The following is a 24598-nucleotide window of genomic DNA, read 5'->3' on the forward strand; positions in this document are numbered from 1 at the left end:
CAACCGGTTGGGTTTGGATAAGACCATCGTTGAAAAGCGACAGTCGCGGCCAGCTAGGATCCCTCGTGGGTCCTTAATCTTCTCTCGGTCCATTGCGGTACCTAGCACGATCGCGTTTCACTGGTGGGACCGCAAGCCTGTGCACTACTTGTGCACAGGCTCTGTAATGACACCTTCGACAATCAACCGGAAAGTGAAGCAGGTGGGACCTATCACAGTACCGTGTCCGGCCGCTGTAACCGACTACCAGCGCTGGATGGGCGGAGTTGATGTGCACGATCAACTCCGCCTTCAAAATTACTCTCTACAACTGTCAACCAAGTTTAAAAAATACTACAAAAGCTTATTCTTAGGCTTTATCGATTTAGTATTGGTGAACTCTTACATTTCGCACAAGGAAGCTGCAACAATGAAGGGAACACCCATGATGACGCGCGGAGACTGGTTTGGCGTCCTCCAGAACCAGCTCCTTCAGCTAAAAGCTGGGGACTTCGCCGGTGTGGCTGTAACGCCACCACCCACTGGTCAGACTCGCAGGCGTGCACCTGTCAGTATTACGCACACGGTTCAGCAGTCTGAGGACTGGGTAACCGTCAGCGGAGTTCAGAAGCGTCGTCAAAGGTCTTGCAAGGTCTGCGCTCTTCTACGAATGGACAGAAAGAAGAATTCGTTTGCGACGACCTTCTTCTGCGAGCGCTGTTCCGTCGACGAAGCAAAATGCTGGCTGTGTAACAAGATCCGTCGTCAGTACAAGGGAACTGCAAAGACATGCTTCGAGATTTGGCACGACGACTTCGACTACGGTCAAGCCATTCCACGTACCTTGGGGAAGAGGGTCGTCTTGCGACGTCCAGGTCGGGAAGCTGGAGCACGAAAGAGAACGCGCCGGGAGCTACACCTTCGTGATGCTGCTGAAGACGTCGATAATGAGAATGAGAGCGAGCCGGAGTGATCCTGTCTGCAGACTTGCTGATGAGTGTTAGCATATGTCAAATCGTAATGCTTACTTCTTTGAATTGATGTAGCTTTTGATTTACCTTTTACTATCAAATAGGATTCAAAGGCGGCTCTTTGTACCATCTTCCACTGTCTCTGGTAGGAAGTTGCGACATTGAGTGCAATCTGGTGATTGGAAAGGTGTATAATTTACGACATTGCTAAAACAACCTGCTCAAACTTGATACACCTTCCCGCAAGTGGAAAGTCTAATGAATACAAATCACAAGTGACATGGTTATGTCGTATTATACGACATATATTTAAGCGTTTTCTATACACTTTTCCGGGAAGCAGGGGTTAATTGTCTTATGCGTCCCCTGATTTAAGGGCTTCAACGATGTGAATACCGTTCTCAATGTGCTGAAGTGTGACTTGATAAACCTCACGGTCAATATCGACACCTGGAAACAATGTCTTCAGTGATTCGAGACTCAGAGCTCTCTGTGGCTCCTCACTGAGTTTTTCCTTGAGAACGTTCTCCAGTAAACGTGGTCTAATTCTCCCGTTTGACACTACTGCACGCCCAGCAGACATCATCGTTTTTATCTCACTCGCCACATCCCAACAAAGTGCCACGACGCGATTCGCGAGCTCCGTGTTGACAGCTTTTTTGTAGCTGTCTTTGCTGACCTCATCGTAGGCGTCAAGCACGATAGCCAGCATCATGTTCATTAACACGAGACTGACAACGATCATGTAGATCCAATAAAAAGCCACGGAGAACTGGAGATCTTTTATCGACTCGAAGTCGAACACCCCAAAGAGCATGTTAATGCATGAAGCCATCGAGTTGTCGAGCGAGGAAAACTCGTTTGCTCGATCGCCAAAGATCATTGAGCCAATGATCGTGAACGTCAAGAAAATGACGATAAAGACGATGAAGAACGACGCAAATTGCTTCAATGCGCTCGCCACAGTGCGAGTGAGAATGTTGAGCTGCGGGTGGAACCGGAATCGATTGAGGATCTGCAGACCGATCAGCGCAATGATGACGGCGCCAACCACTCGAAGTGCCGAAGTGAGATCAGCGATCTGCTTTAGATTAGCGATGACAACGTTGAGAGATCGGATGTCGTCTTCGGTTCCGTTGACATCGAGAGCGTAAGGATCTGCGAGCTTCCAGAGGGAGTCTTGGAAATCATCGCCGTTTAGCAGAGTAGCAATACTAGCCCAGACTGCGTAGTACACGCACACAACAGCTTCAACGATGAAGAGACCGACGAGTTGGATGATCATACTGCGTCCAGATGGACGGTTCTCTTGCTTGCGCCACTCCAGAGCACTCGAGATCGCCCACCCTAGTGCCACAACCCACCAGATCCCAACTAGAATATCGTTGACGTATGAGCTTTTCTTCCCGTAAGGAATCGAAATTGTTGGTCTAGCTGAAGCCTTGGGCGAGATGTAGCCACCGGCGTGGAATACAAGCGTCAATTCCGTAACTACGTAGCCTTCGAGCTCTCCGTTGTACGTCAACACTGATGTCACGACTTTGTCCGTCGAGTTGTCGATCCAGTTCTGGTTCTTCCAGTCGGCGAGAGCTTTCAATGCCTCGGTTGCATTGAGACTGAAAACGAGTAAGTACGATTCGTATTCGCTGTCCAGACCTTCGTAGGCATGACACACAGGGTAGATCATGTAGAGAGACCCGTCAGCTCCACAGTCAACCGCTGACTTCTTGTAGACCTCAATTAGTACCCCACCAAGCCCCTTGTTGAACAAACCTATGCGAGCGTAGTCTTCTGACGGTAGCTCCACGCCATTCTGATCTTGTGTCACGAACACCGACGGCACAAAAGCATTGCCAAGCCAGTCAAACACGTCGCCGAGCTGGCCGATATTGTAGAACTTGATTGGTGTGGTTGGAGTCACAGTATCACCTCCAGATTGGGCTAGTATGGAGGACACTGCGTACGCTTGCTCGTACATACGTGATGTAGGGATATGTGTAAACAGCATGGCCGTAAAGAGACCAAAGTAGATAGCAGAGTAGATTATTCTTCCCACCGAACGCACGATCGATTTATCGTGAACGAGGGCTTCATGAGCAGCTTGGAAGGTGATTGTAGGCGGTGGCATCAACTCATAAGCTCTCCTTCCGTTTTCATACTCATCAATTCCGACGTCACCGATGGTTTCCGAAGGCCTGACGGTCTCCATGGCCGATGTTGGAGGTTTCACTTGTCCTGGAGTTCAAGAACCTAGCCGTTTTCATCATGGTTACATCTTCTTAAATGGCTGCTGCATCACCAATACTGCTACCGGTACTGTACCAGTAGTACTGGTCCGGTACACTGATTCCTCAAATATTTCTTATGACCTTAATTTTAATCTTTTATTTAGCAAAAGTACCTATAATATTTGCTGCCACTGTGGCACATTTTTTTCAAAATATGGCACGCTGTGGCATTTCCAATTTTGCTATGGGCGGCGACAAGGTCAGCAAGGGCACAAAGCGCCTCCATGAAGACGACGGAGACGCTCACAGGCGCGATGAGGGGGCCAATGTGCAGCCTTTGGACGTATTGTCCATGCAGCAGCTGCTGGAGTCCATGGGCGCCGACAAATTCGAGCCGCGCGTCGTGGCGCAGCTCCAGGAATTCGTTCACCGTGCGTCAAACCGGCAATTCTGAAAACGATTCTATATTGATTAATGTATTGGTTATTGATGTGGCGCAGGTTACGTGACAGAGATCCTCGTGGACGCTCAGGAGTACTCCATGTACGCGGACAAACAGGTTAGAGAGGCACTGAACGCATTTCCAGCTCTTAAACTAAAGACAAATGCGTAACTCTTGTCATTTTCTTCCTATTGACGCAGACAATCGACGCGGACGATATCCGGTTGGCTATTTCGTCGCGATTGAATCACCACTATGCTCAAGTGCCGCCCCGGGAGGTGGGGACAGCATTTGTTAATATTATCAGATAGTCTGTATTGGAGACTTATAATATACTTCTTGTTGCTATTGTTGTAGCTGATGATGGAGTTGGCAGACAAGCGCAACAGTATCCCACTACCGCCGATCTCTAACGAGTATGGTGTGAGACTCCCGCCACTGCAATATCAATTGGTGACGAAGGAGAGTGATCGACACGAACCGGTATGTTGTCGGGAATGCAACACATGAAGCCTTCGACGCTGACTTTGTGTTGTTTTTTGTAGCAGAAAACACCGAACACACCTCGTCTAGGGGATACTTCGGGCTTGGGGGGTGGGCTGAGAGGAGAGGCAGCCAGGCCGCCCATTCATCCTCGCATCGAGGGCTCCCGCAACAAAAAGTATGCTCGCAGACCTATTCCTATCAACCTTAACTCGAACATGTAAGTGTTATAGCCTGATAGCAGCATCCACGTTAAGGAAAATCTCTTTTAATACCAAAAAATGGCGTACAATATCATTGATAAAATTAGCATCTCCTGTTTTCAGCGTTTGGAGCTCTATTTCCAATATCGCCATGCCGATTCCTCGCTCAGCATCTATGATCCCGGCCTTGCGACGATCGCGTTCAGCTTCAATGAGCTCGCTAGCTCAAGTGGATCTGAGCACACTTGAGACTGACGTTGTTCTGGTTAGACGTGTATCCATGTTTGCTAAACTTTTGGGTCAGCTCCTTACTTTTGACGAGATACAGGATTATGCGAGAAAAGTGATGCACCTCCAGCCGCAACCGGCAACACCAGCGGTGAGAAAAACTTTGCAGACGTATTTGAATTAAAAAAAATCATAAACTCATGGTTCTCTCTATAGGAAAAGCTGCAAATGCTTTTCGCGTTATCCCAAAAGTTGATGAAGTACGACCCGACTAATGCCATTTAGTAATTGCGATCTGAGAAGCTTACAATGTTCCTTTTCGTCAGGTGGTTCCTCGAAGACCGTGAACGAGTCCAAAAGCGTACGTATGGAACTTCTGGAAGCCTTTTTTTGGCTTGCTAACTCACAATCACTGCTTTAGAATACAAAAGCTCGAGTCTAAATACCTCGAGCCAAACCGAGGCGCCACTATCACCATTGTACGTCAACTATTCCATTTCATTAGCAGTTCGGTAGAATCCAACCACGATCTGATCCCCAGACATATCCAGCAAGTTGAACCGCGATGTTCCGGTACCCATCAGACCAAAGGAACTGAAAATCCCAGCGTGGCGTCGCGAATACTGGCGTCTGCTGTAGCTCCAGTTGCAGTCTCTACATGTAGTAGTAGGCCTACTGCTGCTATTGATACTCCAGACAACCTCGTAGTCCACGCACAAACTTCGCCTACCCAACCAGCAGAGATTCCAACAACACCAGCTCAATCGAGTCAAGAGTCCGAGCAGCAACACGTTGCGGAGGATGAACCATCCAGTCTATCAATACCAGTGACACTACTACCTGCCGAACCACTACGACAACAAGCCACCCAGTACCAGCAACCTGATGCTCTTCAAGTATATATGCAGGTTCAACGCTCTGTTATCTGCATGCAAAAGTACATTCGGGGATTCACAGTACGTTCCATTGCAATCCACACTCAACAACTCGAGAAAATGGCTTATCGTCCTTGTACTTTTAGGCACGGAGAAGATTCTTTAAAGCACTTGAGGAGTTGCTACAGGGTCGCGCGTAGAATAGCGAATTTAACAGCACTCCTTCACAACCTCAAGCTTGAGATGGGATCATCAAAAATGCAAAAAGGGTATTGCTGGCGTCTATAGTCTGTCCTCGATACTCCACCCCAGCTACGGTGCATCACCGCAAAAACTGGACTCGCTCCAGAATGGCGTCTGTGTCGCGGGGTACTTGCATGGACGTAAAGCCCCCACGTGCCACAGCAGCATCCACAGCGGAGCGACCAATGTTCTCATCGACCATCAGGTCCACAAGTAGTAGATCGTCTTCCGGCGTCCACACACCTGATGGCGAAGCTCCATTCAATAATTTTCTCGCCATGTCGACATCTCCGCTGCAATAATACAGAGCATGCACAACCGCAGGCATCTGCTGATGCGTCTCGAGCTGGAGCAGGCAAATGATTTCATCCGTTTGCTCCTCCGTTGCGCGTTGCACGTCCACTCGACTGGTTTGTAGTAGCTCCGTCTGGCCACTACTGCTAACAGAGTCTTCTTGAGGCTGGATTTCTGGTTCCTCGCTTTCTCTGGCCACGCTGCTTTCACGTCTCTGATGAGCGCCTTCCAGCATTGAGGTGTAGAATAAAGCCTGTAGACGCGCTCTTTTACTGGGATCGGCTGCAATCTCTGCAAACGCGCTTCGGAAATAGACGCCATGGGCTTTGTTCGTCTCGTCGGCATTCTCTTCATCTTCGCTCTCATCTGGACTCGATTCAACGACAATAGCACGTGACTTTCTCTTGCGTTTCTGTTGAGCTCTTTCCCCAGGTTGGGGACGTGGTGGCGAGCTCGTAGCAGGGGTAGAAGGAGCTCTCTGGGGAGTTCTAGATCCTGTAGAAGCCGGCGTCTTTGGAGCTGAAGGGGATCGTGACGTCCTCGCTCCAGTTTCTTCTATCTCATCTTGCTCTTGTTGTTGTTGTAGTCGTGTTCGAATTATTTCCTGTAGATTTATATAGAGCAAGCTGCCAGTAAGTTGTGCACACCTACTGCTTTCTAATTGTTGCCGTACCGAGGCTCTTGCCATGATGTCGCGCTGTTCCTTGGGTGTTTTGGTTCGCAGCTGCTTCTTGAAGTGCTCGTGCATGCTCTGCCACGTGTGGTTCGTCACGTGCTCGTTCTCTGCGGCCTTCCAGACACTCGCCGGTACCGACTTCATCGATTGCCAGCCGCGCTGGTTGGCGAAGTGCAGCAGCCGCGCGTCGTCCTCCACCGAGTATTTAACTCGCCCTTTGCGATGAAGTTGAGTCGGTTTAGAGGTGAATACGATGCCCGAGTATTTTGCAGGATCATGTAGCTTCCCAGAGGCAACTGAGTCCTTGATGAAGGCGGTGGAGACCCACTCAGGACGTTGCGAGTTTAGTTTGTCGTAGTCTACGAGCTCGGTGGCGCCTGCGGGTGATGAGGAAACGATCCCGCCATGCTGCTCGATGAGACGCTGCACTTCAGCGACGTCGTCGCGGGAGAGCGTCCGCGTGAGGAAGAACTTGAGGCCGTCGAATAGCATTTTCTAGGGTTTGCTAGGGTTTGAGCCGGTGCTAGGGCTTGCTTGCAGAAAACTATATTTTTAGATTTAAAATTTTTCAAGTTTTTAGCAATCAAATTCAACGGACACAAAAGTTTTTGATTTAGATCTAGCTGACATCTAATCATTTTAAATACTTTTGTTATCATTTCGAAGAGACGCAAGAAGGATGTGGGCAAGCTGCGACACACCACGAGTCAAGGTTGTGACTCTAGTCGTGACTGTGGGTAGAACACCGCGACACGAACCCAGCGTTAACTTATTGGTATGTGCAGTCCTTTCATGTGGACTTCCTGGCGGAAGCGATCTACGAGCCACGAGATGCCTTCGTATACGCAGCGTCACTCAACCAAGTGGAAGTAGTGAGGCGTTGGTCCGTAGTCTTGCTGGTCTACAAAGTTTGTTGTGCGATCCTTATTGGGTGATAATCGCTGCTGTAAAGGATCGGGAAAAGGTTGAATATTAACGAGCTGGACAAAGACGGCAGCCACGCGCTGTTTTCGGCTGCTCAGAACGAGAGTCTCGCGGTGCTTGAGCTACTTCTAACAAATGGAGCTAATGTGAATCAGCAGCAAGCAAATGTATGAGCGAGTTTCTTGAGCTACTGGGACGGCCCTTATTGAATATTATGAAAATGTCCCCAACAGGGCAGGACCGCGCTTCACGCAGCTTGTACGTGGGGAAAATATGAAGCTGCACGGCTGCTACTGGCGCATCAAGCAAGCACCAGCTCATGCGATAGCGACGTAAGCACTGTGTCATTATAGTACACTTCAAGTACTGAAGTAGTTGGCAAGCTATTACCAACAATGAATTGCTACTCTGTTGTAAGTAGGGCCAAGCGCCACTTCATTGTGCTTGTCGCAATGGACACGTCTTTCTCGTTCAGCTATTGCTTGATTCGGGGGTAGACCCCTTCGTGGTCGACGATTTTGGTGCCACACAATTTGACGTCGCTCGAGATTGGCGGCGCTTGGACATTCTTGAAATGCTTGCAGGTAAGACAAACAACTATGGAGGCATCGTCTCTAATAAAAAGCTTACGCATTTTATTGCTCTGCTGGAATGACTTTTAGATTATCAAGCTTCTGAATTCCTTGAAGCGAACCGGCAACGTGTGAAGGTGTTAACGGAATGTCTCAGCAACCAAGTAGAGCTCCCTAAGGGGGTTCTAGACATCATAATCAACCATCTGTGCTAACGTTAAAAACATAATTACTTTACTCTATTAACTGTACCAAGTTGAAGTAATGACGTTATGCGCCTTCTTTTTGTCAATTTCCGTATGCTTAGGATGTTTTCCGACGGCGGACCTTTTAGACCAACGAACGTGCCGATCTTCCCGTCTAAACTGATTCACTTGGATCTAGTATGCTCAATTGCTTACACCCCTGATTCGCGTCAGTTGGGAATTTGAGTGAAACACGAAGGATGGTGTCAGACGACACGGAGAAGAAGCTGGAGATGTCGCTGGACGAGATTGCGCAGGAGCGCAAGGCCGAGGCAGCTGCGGCTGCCAATGCTAGCGCCACCGGCGGCAAGGCCAAGAGCACGTGGGTGGAGGAGTGACGTGGCTCTGTGGTGGGGGGTGGAGACTGATTGGTGCTGCGCTGTTGGGCAGGAAACGCGCCGAGCGCATTGCGCAGTCGAGTCCGTACCAAGCTCGACATGTTCGTAACGGTACGGCGACCGAGGAGGAAGTACCGTGAAAAACAGGGATTTGAAGTGTTGAGGTTATGTAGGCGAAGAGGAGGACGTCGAGATGGAGCAGACCTCGTCTGTGGGAAGCCGCGTGTACGTTGGCAACTTGTCCTGGAGTATCAAGGGGCAGGACCTGAAGGACCACATGCAGGCAGCAGGACCCGTGGATCTCGCCACGGTGCTGGAATGGAATGGCCGCTCGAAGGTGCGATAGGAAGAGCGCTGTTGTAAACGAATACAGTATTGACGGTATACTGCGGATTGTAGGGATGTGGTATCGTCACGTACGCGACGGAGGAGGCGGCACAGAATGCCATTGCCACGCTGAATGACACGGAACTGGGCGGACGCAAGATCTTCGTCCGTGAAGACCGCGAGGCACAGCCAACTGCGACTACCAAGCCCAAGCGCGGCTACCGTGTGTATGTGGGCAATCTGTCGTGGAACGTCAAGTGGCAAGAGCTTAAGGACCACATGAAGACGGCAGGCACGGTGGTTCATGCTGATGGTAAAGCTAGATTTTTTTTATACCTGTCTGTGGGAATCTCATAATTTACTTACGCTTTTTATTTTACCAGTTCTGGAATTGGCGAACGGCCGCTCGAAGGGCTGTGGCCTGGTGGAGTACGCCACGGAGGATGAAGCTGCGAAGGCCATTGCCGAGCTGAACAACACGGAACTGGAAGGTCGACTCATCTTTGTCCGTGAGGACAGAGAACCTGAAGGTGGCAGCATCTCCAAGTTCGCTAAGCGTGCTTCTGCACCTCGTGGAAACGGTGAAGGTCGCCAGCTTTACGTCGGCAACGTGAGTCCTTGTAGGATTGGATGTGTCGAGTCGAATGTGCTCTATTAACCGCTTTTAATCATGTGTGTAGTTGCCGTGGGACACCAACTGGCAGCAGCTCAAGGACCTGTTCCGAACTGTGGGTGACGTGGAGCGTGCTGACATCGCCGAGTACCCTGACGGCCGCTCGCGTGGTTTCGGTATCATTCGCTACACGAACGCTGTCGACGCATTGCAAGCTATTGGTAAGTAATTTATTTGGAGGTGGAATGATTTTTCTTATGAACTAACAATAATTTTTTTATTTTAATGCAGAGCGCTTGCACGGTTTGGAAATAGAAGGCCGGCTGATCGAGGTGCGCTTGGACAAGAGGGAGTAGACATTCCACCGCCCAAGAGCTCACGGGGAATAAGTTGTGCAGATTGTGCAAATGTGCTAACTTCAAAAATGATGCCTAAAAAACTTGAAGGTGCTGGTGCTTTATACTGTAGTATTTTTTTACCACAATACTTGTGTTCCATGACGACATCACGGTGTTTCAGTTGCTTAACGTGGAAGTGATGGCCGACCTCAATGCGTCAATGAGTTTCTGGATCTCCATCAACTTTGGATCGTTCTGGTCCTGACCTGACGTCATCTTGCCTAAACTGTTTGCAGCATCGTCCAGTGGCTGGCGTAGCTGGCTGAAAGCACACATTAAAAACAGCATCAGCCTAGACACTACAGCAATACTGCATCAATATCGTCCTCACACTAAGATTTCCGATGCACCTGACTCGAGAGTATCTGTAAGCGTCATCAATCGTTAATGCTCCCATCAACAATTTATATTCCGGACTACACGCACCCGATGCCACAGTCGGCGGCCGAACAACTTCCTTCGTGTCAATGTTGCTCTTTTTCACGTTTTCGTTCATCGTGTCGTATCCGCTGGTAAACGTACTCAACGACACATCGACTGGAATCTGCTGTGAGTCTTTCACTATACAGTCCATTGGGTTGGCGGACGACAGGACATCAGAGTGAGATACTTTCGTCTCAGCTTGGTACCCCGTTGTGAACACGCTCAGAGACGATGCTACTGGTTCACTCTCAAGACCCTTATCCGAGCGAACCTGATGGGAATCCCCACCGGAGACAACAAATCCGCTGGTAAACGAGCTGAGTGAAACATCAACTTCCACTTCGTTCGGCCGTTGGTTTCCTTCATCGCTTTTTTCATTTTTCTTGATTTGTGAGCCGTATCCGTTAATATGCACACTCAATGAGTCAGCCACACCCACATCTACTGGGAATGAGTTTAAGACTCCCTCGTTGTTGAGTTTTCGCAGCGCTTGCGATACCAAATCGTCAGTCAACTTGCCAACATCTTCGCTACTGGAAACATCGGATTTCTTTACTGGAGCTGGTGTCGATCCTTCAGTATCGCTGCTAGTGACAATGGACTTTACCACCTCGGGTGATCTGTCAATGTTAACGTCAGAAATAGTCTGTAAAGTCTCTTGAGCTGGAAGGCTTTCGGCGTCACTATTGGAAGTGCTGGGCCTTTCCACGTGAGATGACTTTGAGCTGCCAGCATCACAGGCGGAAACGGTGGAGTTCCCCACTTGGGATACTGGAGAGCTACTCGCTTCGGAGGCTTCGCTGCCATCTGCATCTTGTCGTGGTTTGAGGGGTGAAGAGAATCCAATCCGTGCCTGCGTTGATGCCGCTTCTGTGACTGACTTCAGCAGCCCTAGCTGACTCAATCTGGTATTCATGGCTGCCACTGCATTTGCCGTGTCAACCTGCTTTTTTCGTTTCTCCAATTGCTCGCGTTCAAGAGCTAAAGAGCTGGACATGTTGGTGTTGGTGTCTAGTACCTTGACTGACAAGTTCATCAGTTCATCTTTATCTTGCATAACTGGTAAGCCACCCGTTAGAACTGCGTTCCCGTGGTTGGTCTGCTGAATGCTTAATGTGCTGACCTCGATGTCAACTCTCGAGACATTTGGCACCAAAGCAGCTTCGTCACTCACGTGAATAGTTGGCTTCGCAGTCGCTCTTGTTCGCATCCACTCCTCCATCGGAATAGCCGCCATGGGTCCAGGTACAGCTATTGCGTTCCCTTTCCACGCGTCTTTACCGATAATGACTGGGAATCCACTCGCACATATTTGTCCCCCATTGCTTGCTCGATCTAATTCATTTTTGAAGGCATCAGCCTTAGATGGCGACGAAGCAACCTCGTCTACTACGTGAATAGTTGGCTTCGCAGTCGTTCTTGTATGCATCCACTTCTCCATCGGGATGGCTGCCATGGGTCCAGGTACAGCTATTACGTTCCCTTTCCACGCATCTTTACCGGGCATGACTGGGAATCCACCCGCACATATTTGTTCGTCGTTGTTTGTTCGATCTAATTCCTTTTTGAAAGCATCAGCTTTAGATGGAGACGTAGCAACCTCGTCTACTACGAAAATAGTCGGCTTTGCAGTCGTTCTTGTGTGCATCCATTTCTCCATTGGGATAGCTGCCGTGGGTCCAGGCACAGCTATCGCGTTCCCCTTCCACTTACCGGTAGGAGACCTCTTTGGGGTGCTCTTTGGTGCCGCAACACCCACCTCAGCTATTTTAGATACAACAGGACTATTGTGGCTATCCTCTGTTACACCCCTTAAGCCAGCATTGGAGGGCCCTGAAACTGGGGGCGCTGGAGGGGGCAACGCAATTGCCTGGTGATCAGTATCTGTGGCAGGAGAGGGAGCTGGAATCAATCGCTGGGCTTCCGTCACACGTGGCAGTTTTGCTTTGATCTCGGTTTGAATATCATCAGCAAGTCGCCACACAAATACGCAGCCATCACTGCTAGCAGACAATAAGCGACGACAATCTGGTGTGAACTTTAGCGCCGTAATCGCTTCGCTATGACCGGTGCCGGTAGCTAATGTGTCCCCGGTCTTCATGTCGATTACATGGATAGTTTTTTCTGCCATTGAGCCGCTCATCGCAACGCAATAATTTGCAGGACAGACAGCAATGTGATGCTGCTCTCCTACCACATGCGTCAGCTGTTGCTTCCCAGTACTGGCGTTTAGCACCTCTAATTTATTGTTGCAGCACGCCACAACAGTATCACTATCAGGCTGCAAAACTGTATCAAACACTTTGCCCTCAGTTAATGGGAGCACTTTGGACTGCATCACTTTGCCTTTTGCATCAACTTTAGACACCGAAACAGCATTGTCGGTCCCACAACTCTGCAAGATCTTTCCATCACGAGAAAGCGACACAGTCATCACAGCAGCCGAATGACTTTCCAATGTGCTGATGACAGCATGACCCCGTTGGCAATCGTACAACTGGATTAATCGATCTTTCCCTCCCGAAGCCATGAATATCGCCCCATCATCGTTCATACTGCTGTATGCAAGACAATTCACCTGTGAGCTGTGAGCTCCAATTCGTATTACGGGTTTCTCGAGAGGCACAGGCATCACAACAATGTTTCCTTCTCGATCCCCAGCAGCAATTTCCTTCAGGTCTGGACGAATAGCTAGCGTTCTAAGTCCTTTGTTCAGACCGTGATTCTTTGTCGGTGAGTGTGCACTCGTGCTGGAATCGTGAGAGCATGTCCCTCCTAGAACGGCGCACTGCGCATCTTTGAAATTGTTCTCAAGGTCGTTGTAAATAATCCGTAACATTTCCTGGCTGTATGGATTTTTCCAGAACCCGAGCTCTGACCGTTCATCGCTTGGCTTGAAGCGACTTGACTTTGCCGGTCGTCGATGTAATTCCAAATTCCACAGACGAACAGTATTATCATCTGAGCAAGTCACAAACGTTCCAGTAGGTAGGATTTTTGTAGCTACTCCACCTGCTACTCCACTGTCGTAGAATGCTATTTTCCCTTTTGCATTGATACCACGTACAAGCCCAGCGACTTGCAAGTCTCGAATTCCTCCACTATGATACAAAAACGAGAGTTCAAGAGTGACAGCATCAAGATTGGTCGTACCATAGATGAAAATGCTTCGATCGCTATAAAACACAATCACATGGGAGCCTGTAATTCGAGTAGCCATCACTGCCGCGTATCGAAATGGTTCAGCTGGATACAGGACACTCGGTGACGCAGGAGTAAGCTTCGATGGTTCATTGGCGGCACCAAACGCAGGCGGAAAGGGTAACGTGGCACGGTATTCGAGTGTCGAAGGATTAAACAACCTTACAACTCCACTCGATCCACCCACCGCCACATACGCTTCCGTTACCGAGATAGCGTTCCCACAATTCGACTCCAACGATACCAGTCGTTCCATGATACCAGAAGCGCCAAAGCAGCATAGTGTTCCGTCCAAAGTTACCGCAAATGTCTTCAACTCACAGCTCCCATGTCCACACCCCACTCCCGTAAACGTTGCTGACGTCTTTGCATTCACCACAGCATCTCGATGTTGCAGCTCAGGCAAGTCGTTCACACGAAGCCCAGTGCTTAGAAACGCTCCATTATCATCCAAGAACCAGTACTACATGCCACACAATATAAATTAATACGAAAATACTATAACTAGTTCTTATATTCAATCTCACCTTGAAATGTTTCTCTCCAACGGTGACGAAGAAGTTACCGGCCTGGCAATAGTCTGCGTCATAGATCCTGTCTTCCACGAAGGCGCAGCCCACTGCAGCGACCTCGAGTCGTCGTACTGCATCCTTCATTTTGAGCTTAAGTTCCCAGGCGTACAAATGCTGATCGTGTACGAGCCCAGCAGACAGTAGGAAGCGTCCGTCCTGACTGAAGGCCATACAAGCCACGCCGTACTGATGACGCTGCAACTCGGCACAGAGCGTGCCGTCTGTGCCATCCCAGATAGTGATAGCTGGTAGATAACCTTTCTCTCCAATAGCGAGGAATTGGCCGTTGGGCGAGAAGCACAGACATGAGACGCTCTTGTCCACGCGGTAGTACCGCACCTGCTTGTTGCGTCGCAAGTTGTAGATCACCACAATGCAGCCCGCAGCATAAGCCAGTTCGCCAGAGACCGGATTCACCGCCACCTGCGCATTACTAAGCGCTGTGAGACCCAATACACGCTCCAGGATGAGCCGCGAGCGCGGAGGCGGCAGCACGGCGTCGGCCATTGCGGACACTTGCAGAGTGAAGGTCAGATCAGCGACGTTTCGCGGCACTCGAGCTGCGATTGGTTAAAACTGATAATGTCACTTCATCGAGGGGAAACGTCACTAACTTACCCATCTCGTAAAACGACACCGGTAATAATCAGCAGTGCACGACCGACGTGATGTTGCCTCTGTACAAGCGCGCTATGCGCCACGTGTGGGTGCCGTATCGCCGACTGCGGCGTGGCGCAGTGCTGGGCGGCGTGGTGGCAATGCTGCTGCTGTTCCTTCTGTTCTCTTCGCTGTCTCCAGAGGCCCCAGCGCCGTCTCCTGTCACTGTGACACCGACTGAGGTTGTCCAGCCGCAACTTATGGACACTCCGGCGCCGGTCGAGGCGGGTGGAGGTATCGACATGGATGAAAATGTGGTAACAGATAAAGGAGTCGACGTGAATGCGGAAGAAGAAGCGGGTGGGGGCGTCGATATGGATGTGGAGGTAGCAGCGAACGAAGCGAAGGAAGTAGAGGAGCCTTCAGCTGTGCCGGTGGACGCGACGCCGGCGCCGCTCGTGCTACGACTACTGCTTCCGCTGATCGCTGGCTTCTGTTTTGGCTTCTTGGGCTCTGTACCTATCGCTGGCCCCACGTCCGCTATGGTGCTGAAGCTTGGCATCCAGGGAAAGTATAGCGCTGGATTGACGATTGCAGTGGGCGGGGCTATTTCGGAAGCGGTAAGAAACAAGCTGTTCAGACTCTTGAGCTAATACTGACTGAGTTATATTATGGTAGACGTACGCGGGTATTGCATTCTGGGGCTTCGGTAGCTTTCTAGCAGGTGCCAAGTTTCTGCTCCCGGTTTCAAAGTACGTGGACGGAGGAGAAGTAATTTATACGGACTCTACCTGACAATGTGGTGTGTTGTGGCAGAGTACTGGGAGCCATCATGTTCACACTCATCGGCCTGGTGTTTCTCAAGGCGGACATGAAGCCGTCGCTGGACCCTGACGTCGAAGCCTCTCATGGGAAGGGGGTGCGACGACCACAAGGTGAAGTGCTTAAAAACATCCTTATGGGCCTCACAATGTCCGGAATAAACCCGGCCCTGCTTGCATCCTACACGGGTGCCATTGCTTCAGGTACGCGCACTCTCTTTTAACCTATGTGGAAGAGGAGATTGCTCATCATTTGTGTATGTATTAAAGTGTACGGCACCGGAATGCTCGAGTTCACGTTATTCCTGGCTGTTGTGTTTGCAATGGGTGTTTGCTGCGGTGTTTCAACGTGGTTTTACCTGCTGCTCTCTCTACTGAAGAAGTACAAACAGGTTTGTGCTGCGAATTGGTACTGATGTGCTACGATAGAATCGCGCTAACTGGATATTTTATTCCGTGTGAAATAGCGTCTGAAAAATCACACCATTGATATGATTATGCGCGGTCTGGGCTGCTTCCTGCTGACGCTAGGCCTGCTGTGTGCAAAGTCATCGCTCGACTATTTCTTAGCAGCAACTCCAGAGGCCAAGTAGACGAGCGATTCGCTCTTGGACTTCAAATACTGGCAGTCAACAGATTGATTCATGGAAAACATAATTTACTATGTCTTGTGCAAAAGTGGTCGTAGTCTCCTAACGCAGTCGGAACTTGTCCTTGAGGCCTTGCAGCATTTCGAGGTCTTGTTCGGGTAAATCATCTGCGCCTTCCACCAGGTTGAACAGCTCGCGCACCTTTTCCGTTTGACGGTTCTCGAAGAAGTCGAGAATGAGCGACAAGCGCGTCGTTCGAGATAGCGCTGCCATAATGGCTACGGCAAATGTTGCTGACGCGGGTTCTTCTGCGTTTGTTTCCACAGATTTCTGACACCACGAGGCAACCAAAACTTCAACGATGTCTGCCATTAAATCCGAGTCGATGTCTGGCTTGAACATTTCGGCAAGGCGCTCAGGTGTGGTAAGTTGCAGATATCTGAGCACACGAAGTGAATACTACTGTTGCAGCTACTGTACAAGCGGAGTCGTACCTTAATTTTGCGTCGGTTGTCTTGAGATATCGTCTCCAGTTACGGCAGAAATCGACTGCGGCCGTAGGTGGTACATCAAGTGCTGGGGTTGCAGAGAAACAACGGTCATTCCCAGTTTTCTTCCAAGTGGATTTCTTCTTGTACGCGATGTTGGTCTGCCTGTCGGTCCTAGAGAAATCACGTAATTCCTTCTGTGAAATGGGTTTCAAATCGGCACACGCCACAAGGTTCTGGCCACAACAACACACGCTTAGCAGGTTATATATTGCGGAGAAACATTTGATCCCAACGCCACCTTAAAGTCATCGTAGTTGGCAGCAGTGTGGATGGCGCGTTTCTTCATACTATCTGTAAGCTTGTAGAGACGATCGTCTTCTAAAGCTTGAGCCAGTTCTTGCTGCAGTGCCGCTGTATCAAAGGCGCCATGCTCAATGGAAGTGAGTTGATCCGCAGTATTCTTCACCATTTTTAAATTACTGCGAGTGACGCTTCGAGGATCAAAAAGTATCTTGGTGTTCACCACATTGTTATCAGATATGGCTACATTCTGTGAAAAGACACATAAGAACGTCTTATGACATGCTATTCCGATCTAGTAACCGAGATGCCAGTGCTACTGGTAGCTTGCAAAAATAATCACGAGCGTGGAATTTAAAAAAGAACAAGCCACATGAGATCTCTGGAGTTCGCCATATTCACATCGACGCGAAGAACGAGAACGGATTGGATAATTGCCACCAATGGACCGTGGACGCAAAGCCATCCCCACGTTGAACAAGCACACTGACTCCAAGTACTACCAGCGGTGCCAAGAGATTCACCGATCCAAGCTCTTCACTATCAAGAGCTCGATCGACAACAGCGAACCACACCGCCCCACGCATCTGCGCAAGAATATGAAGAAGGAACAGATGAGGGAGGAGCGCTACGCTGAGATCGAGCGTGAGAACCGTATATTGCTGGAGAAGATGTCGACGATCATGCAAGGCGAGACGCTCGACAACAAGAACCAGTCCGTCGCGTACTCCCACAGTCTCAACAAGGGCCAGCGCAAGCGTGAACTGCAGAGAATCACGTCTGAGAACCAAGCGATCCTTCGTCGCATTCAGATGCGAGAACCCACGTACGATCACTTGCAATGGGAGGAAGATGCCAAGAAAAACGAGCGATACGCCGCCAACATCCGCGAGTTTCCATCCAGCGATAGTCAGGAACTGCTTGAAGAAATGCGAACCATGTCGGCATACTCGATGGGTGGAACAGGCAAGGATTACTACTAGGTATCCTTCCCTAAAATATACCAAAACTATCAGCATTTGTGTTTGTCCTGGCTACAACAGGTCGACTACGGCTTGCAAGATCGCCGAAATCTGGCACGTTGCCTTGCTCTCTCCAAACGCAGCCAATAGCTTGTCTCCCCACAGCTCCATAGCCTCGTATTCGTTCTCAACTTCAGCAAGTTGAGTCCTTGTATCTGCCAGAAAGCGTTGTAGGATGTCTCGAGCTTTACTGTCGCGTTCTTCGGATTGAGTCGAACGCGAAGACGGGCTTCTGTTGACGAATGACTGAATAGGTCGCATGCCAGCCACCAAGCGGTTTAACTGCAGTTGCAGCTCCACAAGCTCCACGCCCATAGCCTTCTCAAGATCACCTCGAAAGGACCTCAGCTTTTCGTCCACCTCGGACAAATATCCCGCTTTAAACAGCGATTTGTTATCGTCAAAGACTGAGAATGAGGTGGCACTTTGCTTCTTGAAAAACTGGTTACGTGAAGTTAAGCGTAGTTTAGTATCGCCATGATATTAACAAATCAAACAGCAACGCACCTGTTCCAGCGCCTCCATGAACGAGTAGTTGTCTACCAGATCACGGCAAGCCCGTTTCACGACAAGAACTCGCGATAATAATGTTGAGCGTGTACGAGCAAACTCCAACTTGTACAGGAACATGTCGATACGTTCCTGCATTCCTGGAACTTGAAAGAGCAGACAGAAAAAGCGCTCTGCTTTCCCCAGACTACTAATGGAGCCGTGGAAGCTTTGAAGGGCCTGCTTCTCCTTTGCAGTCGGGAAGAACCGCTGGAGACATCCCAGTAAAGCTGGCTTTACCACACGCTCGTCCATTGTTACGATGTCGTTCACAATCTTGTCATAGTGGTCGTGGATTTTAAAGCTAGCAAGCGCAAGAGCGAGATTGTTAGCTCGTTTTATCTCGATCAACTGAATATTCTTGGATCGGCCACGAGGCGAGGAAGCACGAGACTGTTTCGAAGCGAGGTATCACAAGCGAAGTAACCTTAGAATTCATTCTGGGGCATAAATGCTGTATCACACGACATACCTTCTCAAATGAGCCGCTGGTAACATCTTCATCAGCGTTTTCTAAAAACTTCTTGACGGGGCTCTTAGAATTAGAACGGGGAGAGGGCACTAGGACAGGCCGAGTAACTTATCACGAACGGTAAGTAAGTTATAAGCATATAATCCAGATCGACAATATTTACGTACCATCTTGAGCTTGCGGGGCCGCTATGTCGACCGAAAGCTTTAAACCTGTTCGGGTCTCGTACTTTGACGGCTCTAGACTGGCCACTACTCCGGGTTTCGCTGTATACAGTTCTGGAGCCAATGTTTGTGCATGTACTGCTTCAGTGGGGCGCATTAAGGTAGGCGTAGAGCAAGTGGATGCTGGAGAGCTGACAGGCGACACAAGTGCTGTTTGCGATTTCTGCTTCCGAACTTGCGTCAATCGAAGCCGAATAATTGCGTCTGGAGACAGCGTTTCTTGTCGGATAGTATCAGACTGCACTTCTCGGTGGATGTTGTCTTCGGCAGGTTTCTCCCATTGCGATACACCAGTAGTTTTATTCACATAGTACGGGTAGCCGTCTTCCGTATACACTGTGTCCCATTGCGACTCCAATTGAACGTGCTGCACTTGTTGAGGATATGAAGTAGCGTTTAGCTGGTGATACTGGCTCCATGTTGCTGGAGATCCTGCCGTAGCTGGTCTAGCTTCCGACCAATGAGCTTGCAATGGTTGCGCATACTCTGGAGCAGCATGTCTAGGAGTTTGAATATCGTATTGAAGTGGATAGCCACTGTCTTGATGATACTGATCCCATGACTGTCTGGGAGGATAATTCGAATCATTTTCTCTTGTTGCGTACTGATGATAAGGACGAAAATGGTCGCGATCAAGTCGTTCTGTCGCAACGAGTCGTTCGTTGTATCCAGAATACGCTCCGTAGCCGGGTAATTCCCTGGCGGATTGGTACGAGGTACCAGACCACGCTGGCGTGTATCCTCTCGGCGACAGCGAATGTGCACGTTGCTTTCTCGTCAATGCTTCTCGAATCTGCTCCGTTGGAGATAAAGGCAGCCGACTTGTAGCGCTTCCACTCATCGTATAACTCGACGACCGATGTCTCTCTGAATGAGTCTCGTACCTTTCGTCTTCATAGTCGATCCTCTTGCTTGGTAGTGTAGGTTTCCACACTTCAGTATGAGCGAATGCTGATGGAATTTCCTTATCGAATTCATCTTCAACTACTTTACCATTGTTGCGAAAAATAATTGCTGGATGGTCTTGCGTCGACCGTTCAAGCAGTGTCGACGCGGGTTCATTGCGAGTTATAGAGGAATTAGCCTCCTTCTCGTTCGTCAAGAAATATCTTGAAATGAGTTCGGCACATCTCTGCTGCTTTTCACGGACTGCTATGTCGTATGCAGTCTCCTTATGAACGTTGGTAGCGAAGACATTAGCTGCACTCTCTAGCAGCAGCTTCACGATGTCCTCATTTCCTGATAACGCAGCATAATGTAGCGCTGTGTCACCATCGTGATCTCCTGAGTTCAGCACCGAGTCCCCGCCAACATCCAGTAAATACGCCACGCAATCGAGATTTCCGTTTGCTACTGCACAATGTAGTGGAGTGCGTCCAAACTCCTCGACGACACAAATATCAGCTCCGTGGTGGAGAAGTAGCTGTAAACACGCCAAGTCACCATGCCGTGCAGCCACGTGTAGCGGTGCATCGTTGTTGGGGTCGATATGGTTAACGATCTCCGTATCCATATCACTCTTTGCAGCAGTCGAAAGTAGCAACCCAACGCAGTGTGCGTGCAAAGAATTGACTGCAACCTGCAGTGCAGTCTCTCCAAATTCCGGGTGAGGATCGTTTTTCGCTCTTCGTGAGAGACACAGCTCTACTAGTTCAGCATTTCCTAGTCGACATGCCAGCATCAACAGCGTATCTCCAGTTCCCCCTTCTAACAAGTCGATAGGACAGCCATCTTCCAAGCTCTCCAAGATATCGTCGAGTCTGTCGTTGCGAGCCAAATTGAAGATCCGATTTCTCCACGCTGCTATCATCCGCTTTGTTGGAGCTGTTGCGGTTGGCTTCCCACTCGACTTATATTCTTCTCCTCGGGAGGACAGTGCAGACTGTTTAAAGCTTTCAATCGTACGCGCTGACAACACACTAGCGTCCATCGATGACTCGGCTGGGAAGAGCAGATCGCGAAGGTTATTGACCCAAATTTGAGCTTCTTCCTTGCTGGCGGCCACCAAATCCAACGTCCTCGCTCGCATCACTAACGAAAAGCACTTTTCCTTCTCTTTTACCACGTTGCTCTCGGTTTGTGCAGCAAACGCCGCAGTTGAGTGACCTTCACGAATCTCCGTCACCAGTGCTAAGTCGACAGAACGCAAATTCTTCCTCTCCGCAGATGTCGGATCTCCCCAAATTATTTGCAAGTGCGGTGGGTCTGTCGCTCTCCTTACTGCAACCCATTGACGACGTGGCCCAGTGGACCGGCCTACCATGTTGTGTGTGTGGTAGGGGATTTTGAAGAACAGGCCGCCATTCAAAAGAGCGGCAGGGATTGACTTGGCGCTGAGAGGACTCTTGATAGTCAGCTGCGTACTTTGAGGTCTCGAGAAACCAGGTAATTGCAAAGGAGGGACCACTGCTGTTGGTATTGTCACCGTGTCCACAATCTTCAGTTGGAGATGTACTTGTCCAGCAGATAAAAGGACTGGTTCGTCACCATTGTCAGAGCTTTCATCGCTCCGAAACAAAGGATAATGCTGGTCATAGAACAAATCGCCGACTTTATCCAAGGCAACGTTGGCTTCCCCCACGAGAATCTTGCTACTGGTTTTCACTTCCACGTGAAGAAGTTGTGTCTCGTTTGAGCGCAATGTTGTAGTGAACTGTTGATTCCACTGCGCTTCGCTGCCCCCTTTCTTGTGTAAATCCGTCCGCATCAAGTAGGACGACCAACTACCTGAAGGATTACAGTCTTGCATACTTAAACTATCGAATAGTCTCATCTCGAGGAAGCACGATTGCGTTCCAAACTTTTCGGCTTTGGGTAACCCCGTTGCCCCTAGCGCATTAATAATCAGTAGCAATCGATCCCTACCGGCGTTTGCTTGCTCGGCAGCCGGAATCTCCATTAGAACAGGGCTTGTCTTCGCAACAGGAATCCCTGAAGATTTCGTCATCCCGGGAGCTACGAAAGCACCTTGATTTGGCAGTTTTCGTTGCTTACTGCTGCTAATAATTGGATTAAGCGTCACGAAGCCAGAATCACTCTCTCCGGAGTGGATAACCACCTCGGACGGGCCTCCCATTGCAGCATCTTCAGCACTCAGATGTCGATGCTCACGACCACCTCGAGCTCCGTGAAATGCCTTCCCGGACCGATCAATAGCGACCTCAATGCCTTCCTCGTCTTCGGCTGTCAAATCTACATCCCCAACCTCCTCTTCCTCGTTAAATTTCGATGGGAACTCCACCGTTTCCGCTTCTTCGCCCGTGATAATCCCTGTGATGTCGCTCAATGCGTACTTTTGCTTAGGAGATGCCATTGGGCTTCCTGCTAAGCGACTGAGAAACCCTTTACGTTGAGGCTTGTAAATGGACTTCTTCACGATCTGGTAGTTACTCTCGTCCTCGTCGGTCTCATCCGTCGATAGCGTATGGAACTGAGACTCAGTTCTAGGATCAACTGTCGCTCGAGGCTGCTGCGCTTCCTCGATAGTCTTCGCTCTACTTCCTGTAGAGTCTCCATGTTTATTCCTCGCGTCACTGCTCTTTTCTTTCCAGTCCGGTGCATCGCTTCCCAGCTCTCGCTCCTGCATCTTTCCCTTCCGTGTAGACTCCTCTTCAGCCTCGCTGCCACTAGCATCTACCCTAGGGCTCAGGTCGTCAAACCTGGGCTGGTCTTCGCTCTTTTTCATGAGATTATCTGTACACACGGCTAAGGACGCGGCCTAGTCTAGCGCCCGTTGTTCACATTCAACGCAAATAGATGCTGTACCCTCGCAGCATCGCATGAGCACCATAACGATTAAGGTTGAAGTGACCTACACGCTGACGGAATCGCACTTAATGCGATAGTCTTCTGTAGTAGTACTACTGTACTACTGCTATTACTGGTACATGTAGTAAGTACTTCTAATACTACTGTAGTACGTAGTAGTTGGCTATGCAGTGGCAAACGCGACCCTTGACTTGAAAGGACGATCAGTATGGATCGGGGACAAGTTCTGCGAAGATGGTAGGAACAAACAGCAAGGTATTCATTCAAACACCCTCCCTCGATGTGCGGAATATATCTTTGTCTATGTAAAACAACTTCGCCATTTCCTCCTGGGTTGGTGTCGATCTTGAACTCACAACTTTATCGGTCGATCCTTCTCGAGCAACGAGATCAAGCTAAGCTTCTTAGACCATCATCTTCTTGAACTCATCGTACAGCACCAGCACGATAGCACCGCCCGTGCCACGCAGGATGTTGGAGCCAGCACCCTTGAAGAAAGCGCCCGAACCCTCGTTCTTAGCGATCTTCATGGCGCAGTCAAGCGTGGACGTGTACAGAATGTCCTTACGGCCAGCCTGCATCATCATACGACGACGCACGGTGTCGAAGGGGTACGAGATCATACCGGCCAGCGAGGTCACGGTCTGGGCCACCAGCCACTTCTGCCACACGGGGGCGTTCTTGGGGTCGCGCAGAGCAACGTCACGCAGGGTGTCGTAACCACCGAAGAAGGCGGCACGGTACACGATGATACCGCCAACCGACACACCGAAGCCCTGGTACAGGCCGCTGATACCGTCCGACTTGTAGATCGTGGACACGCAGTTCACCAGACCGGTGTACATACGCGACTTGCCCTTGCCGACATCGGCACCAAGACGGGTACGGGCAAAGTCAAGCGGGTACACGAAGAGCAGCGAGGTGGCACCGGCGGCACCGCCCGAGGCAAGGTTGCCCATGAAGAAGCGCCAGAACTGCTCCTTGGTCACACCGTCCATGAACAGCTTTTTGAACTTGTCCTTGAAGGCGAAGTTCAAGGCCTGCGTCGGGAAGTAACGGATGACGTTGGCCAGGTTACCGCGCCACAGCGAGTTCACGCCCTGCTCCTTGGTCACACGCACGAAGCAGTCCACGATGCCCTTGTACTGGTCCTCGGGCTTGATCTGCGTCGAGGCGGCCTGCACCTGCAGAAGCAGCTTGACACGCTCAATGGGGGCCACAACGGTCTTGGAGATACCGCCGGCAACACCGCCGGCAGCCAGGTCCAGAAGGAACGACATGGCGCCGCTCTTCTTCTCAGAAGTGGCAACGGGCTTGTACTGGGTCAGAGCGCTCATCTTGACTGAAGGGGGAGGCTTTAAAAGTCTTCTACGCTGACCGGAGAAAAATCCTAAATGATCGAAAGGCTTCCTAGGGGGCGAAAGTGTGCGGCTTTGGGGAGCCACACACTGTGGTTTTGACGATACTCCCCAAATCGACCAATAGGAGCGCCCAGATGATGGCATTGCAGATGTCCATTGGACAAAACG

General features: G+C 49.9%; 10 protein-coding genes across 10 annotated transcripts; 4 read left to right on the forward strand and 6 right to left on the reverse strand.

Annotated features, from left to right (window-relative positions):
- Positions 1-1305: 1305 nt before the first annotated feature.
- Positions 1306-2958, reverse strand: PITG_04859 (Polycystin Cation Channel (PCC) Family; the record flags this gene model as incomplete). Its single annotated transcript, XM_002905516.1, has 4 exons — positions 1306-1359; positions 1409-1413; positions 1551-2271; positions 2326-2958. 4 exons carry the CDS (start codon positions 2956-2958, stop codon positions 1306-1308), a joined length of 1413 nt encoding a protein of 470 aa, XP_002905562.1.
- Positions 2959-3429: 471 nt separating this feature from the next.
- PITG_04860 (uncharacterized protein) lies at positions 3430-4373 on the forward strand (the record flags this gene model as incomplete). Its single annotated transcript, XM_002905517.1, has 5 exons — positions 3430-3609; positions 3679-3737; positions 3821-3898; positions 3978-4103; positions 4169-4373. The coding sequence occupies 5 exons, from the start codon at positions 3531-3533 to the stop codon at positions 4325-4327; spliced, it is 501 nt and encodes a 166-aa protein (XP_002905563.1).
- Positions 4374-5731: 1358 nt separating this feature from the next.
- Positions 5732-7114, reverse strand: PITG_04861 (uncharacterized protein; the record flags this gene model as incomplete). Its single annotated transcript, XM_002905518.1, has 2 exons — positions 5732-6550; positions 6620-7114. 2 exons carry the CDS (start codon positions 7112-7114, stop codon positions 5732-5734), a joined length of 1314 nt encoding a protein of 437 aa, XP_002905564.1.
- Positions 7115-8563: 1449 nt separating this feature from the next.
- PITG_04862 (RNA binding protein, putative) lies at positions 8564-9870 on the forward strand (the record flags this gene model as incomplete). The annotated part of the gene is made up of 6 exons (XM_002905519.1): positions 8564-8685; positions 8754-8812; positions 8881-9038; positions 9101-9341; positions 9412-9638; positions 9709-9870. The coding sequence occupies 6 exons, from the start codon at positions 8564-8566 to the stop codon at positions 9868-9870; spliced, it is 969 nt and encodes a 322-aa protein (XP_002905565.1).
- A 2404-nt stretch (positions 9871-12274) lies between these two features.
- Positions 12275-14742, reverse strand: PITG_04863 (uncharacterized protein; the record flags this gene model as incomplete). The annotated part of the gene is made up of 3 exons (XM_002905520.1): positions 12275-12364; positions 12447-14126; positions 14191-14742. The coding sequence occupies 3 exons, from the start codon at positions 14740-14742 to the stop codon at positions 12275-12277; spliced, it is 2322 nt and encodes a 773-aa protein (XP_002905566.1).
- Positions 14743-14890: 148 nt separating this feature from the next.
- On the forward strand, positions 14891-16093 carry PITG_04864 (uncharacterized protein; the record flags this gene model as incomplete). Its single annotated transcript, XM_002905521.1, has 4 exons — positions 14891-15452; positions 15511-15584; positions 15649-15857; positions 16083-16093. 4 exons carry the CDS (start codon positions 14994-14996, stop codon positions 16091-16093), a joined length of 753 nt encoding a protein of 250 aa, XP_002905567.1.
- Positions 16094-16345: 252 nt separating this feature from the next.
- PITG_04865 (uncharacterized protein) lies at positions 16346-17203 on the reverse strand (the record flags this gene model as incomplete). Its single annotated transcript, XM_002905522.1, has 3 exons — positions 16346-16682; positions 16738-16967; positions 17033-17203. 3 exons carry the CDS (start codon positions 17201-17203, stop codon positions 16346-16348), a joined length of 738 nt encoding a protein of 245 aa, XP_002905568.1.
- Positions 17204-17443: 240 nt separating this feature from the next.
- Positions 17444-18017, forward strand: PITG_04866 (uncharacterized protein; the record flags this gene model as incomplete). The annotated part of the gene is made up of 1 exon (XM_002905523.1): positions 17444-18017. One exon carries the CDS (start codon positions 17478-17480, stop codon positions 18015-18017), a length of 540 nt encoding a protein of 179 aa, XP_002905569.1.
- A 51-nt stretch (positions 18018-18068) lies between these two features.
- Positions 18069-22712, reverse strand: PITG_04867 (uncharacterized protein; the record flags this gene model as incomplete). The annotated part of the gene is made up of 5 exons (XM_002905524.1): positions 18069-18497; positions 18564-18998; positions 19069-19184; positions 19245-22633; positions 22678-22712. 5 exons carry the CDS (start codon positions 22710-22712, stop codon positions 18069-18071), a joined length of 4404 nt encoding a protein of 1467 aa, XP_002905570.1.
- A 761-nt stretch (positions 22713-23473) lies between these two features.
- On the reverse strand, positions 23474-24406 carry PITG_04868 (ADP/ATP translocase, putative; the record flags this gene model as incomplete). Its single annotated transcript, XM_002905525.1, has 1 exon — positions 23474-24406. One exon carries the CDS (start codon positions 24404-24406, stop codon positions 23474-23476), a length of 933 nt encoding a protein of 310 aa, XP_002905571.1.
- Positions 24407-24598: the final 192 nt, after the last annotated feature.

Source organism: Phytophthora infestans, genomic scaffold, assembly GCF_000142945.1.
Source record: "Phytophthora infestans T30-4 supercont1.6 genomic scaffold, whole genome shotgun sequence".
NCBI lineage: Eukaryota > Oomycota > Peronosporomycetes > Peronosporales > Peronosporaceae > Phytophthora > Phytophthora infestans.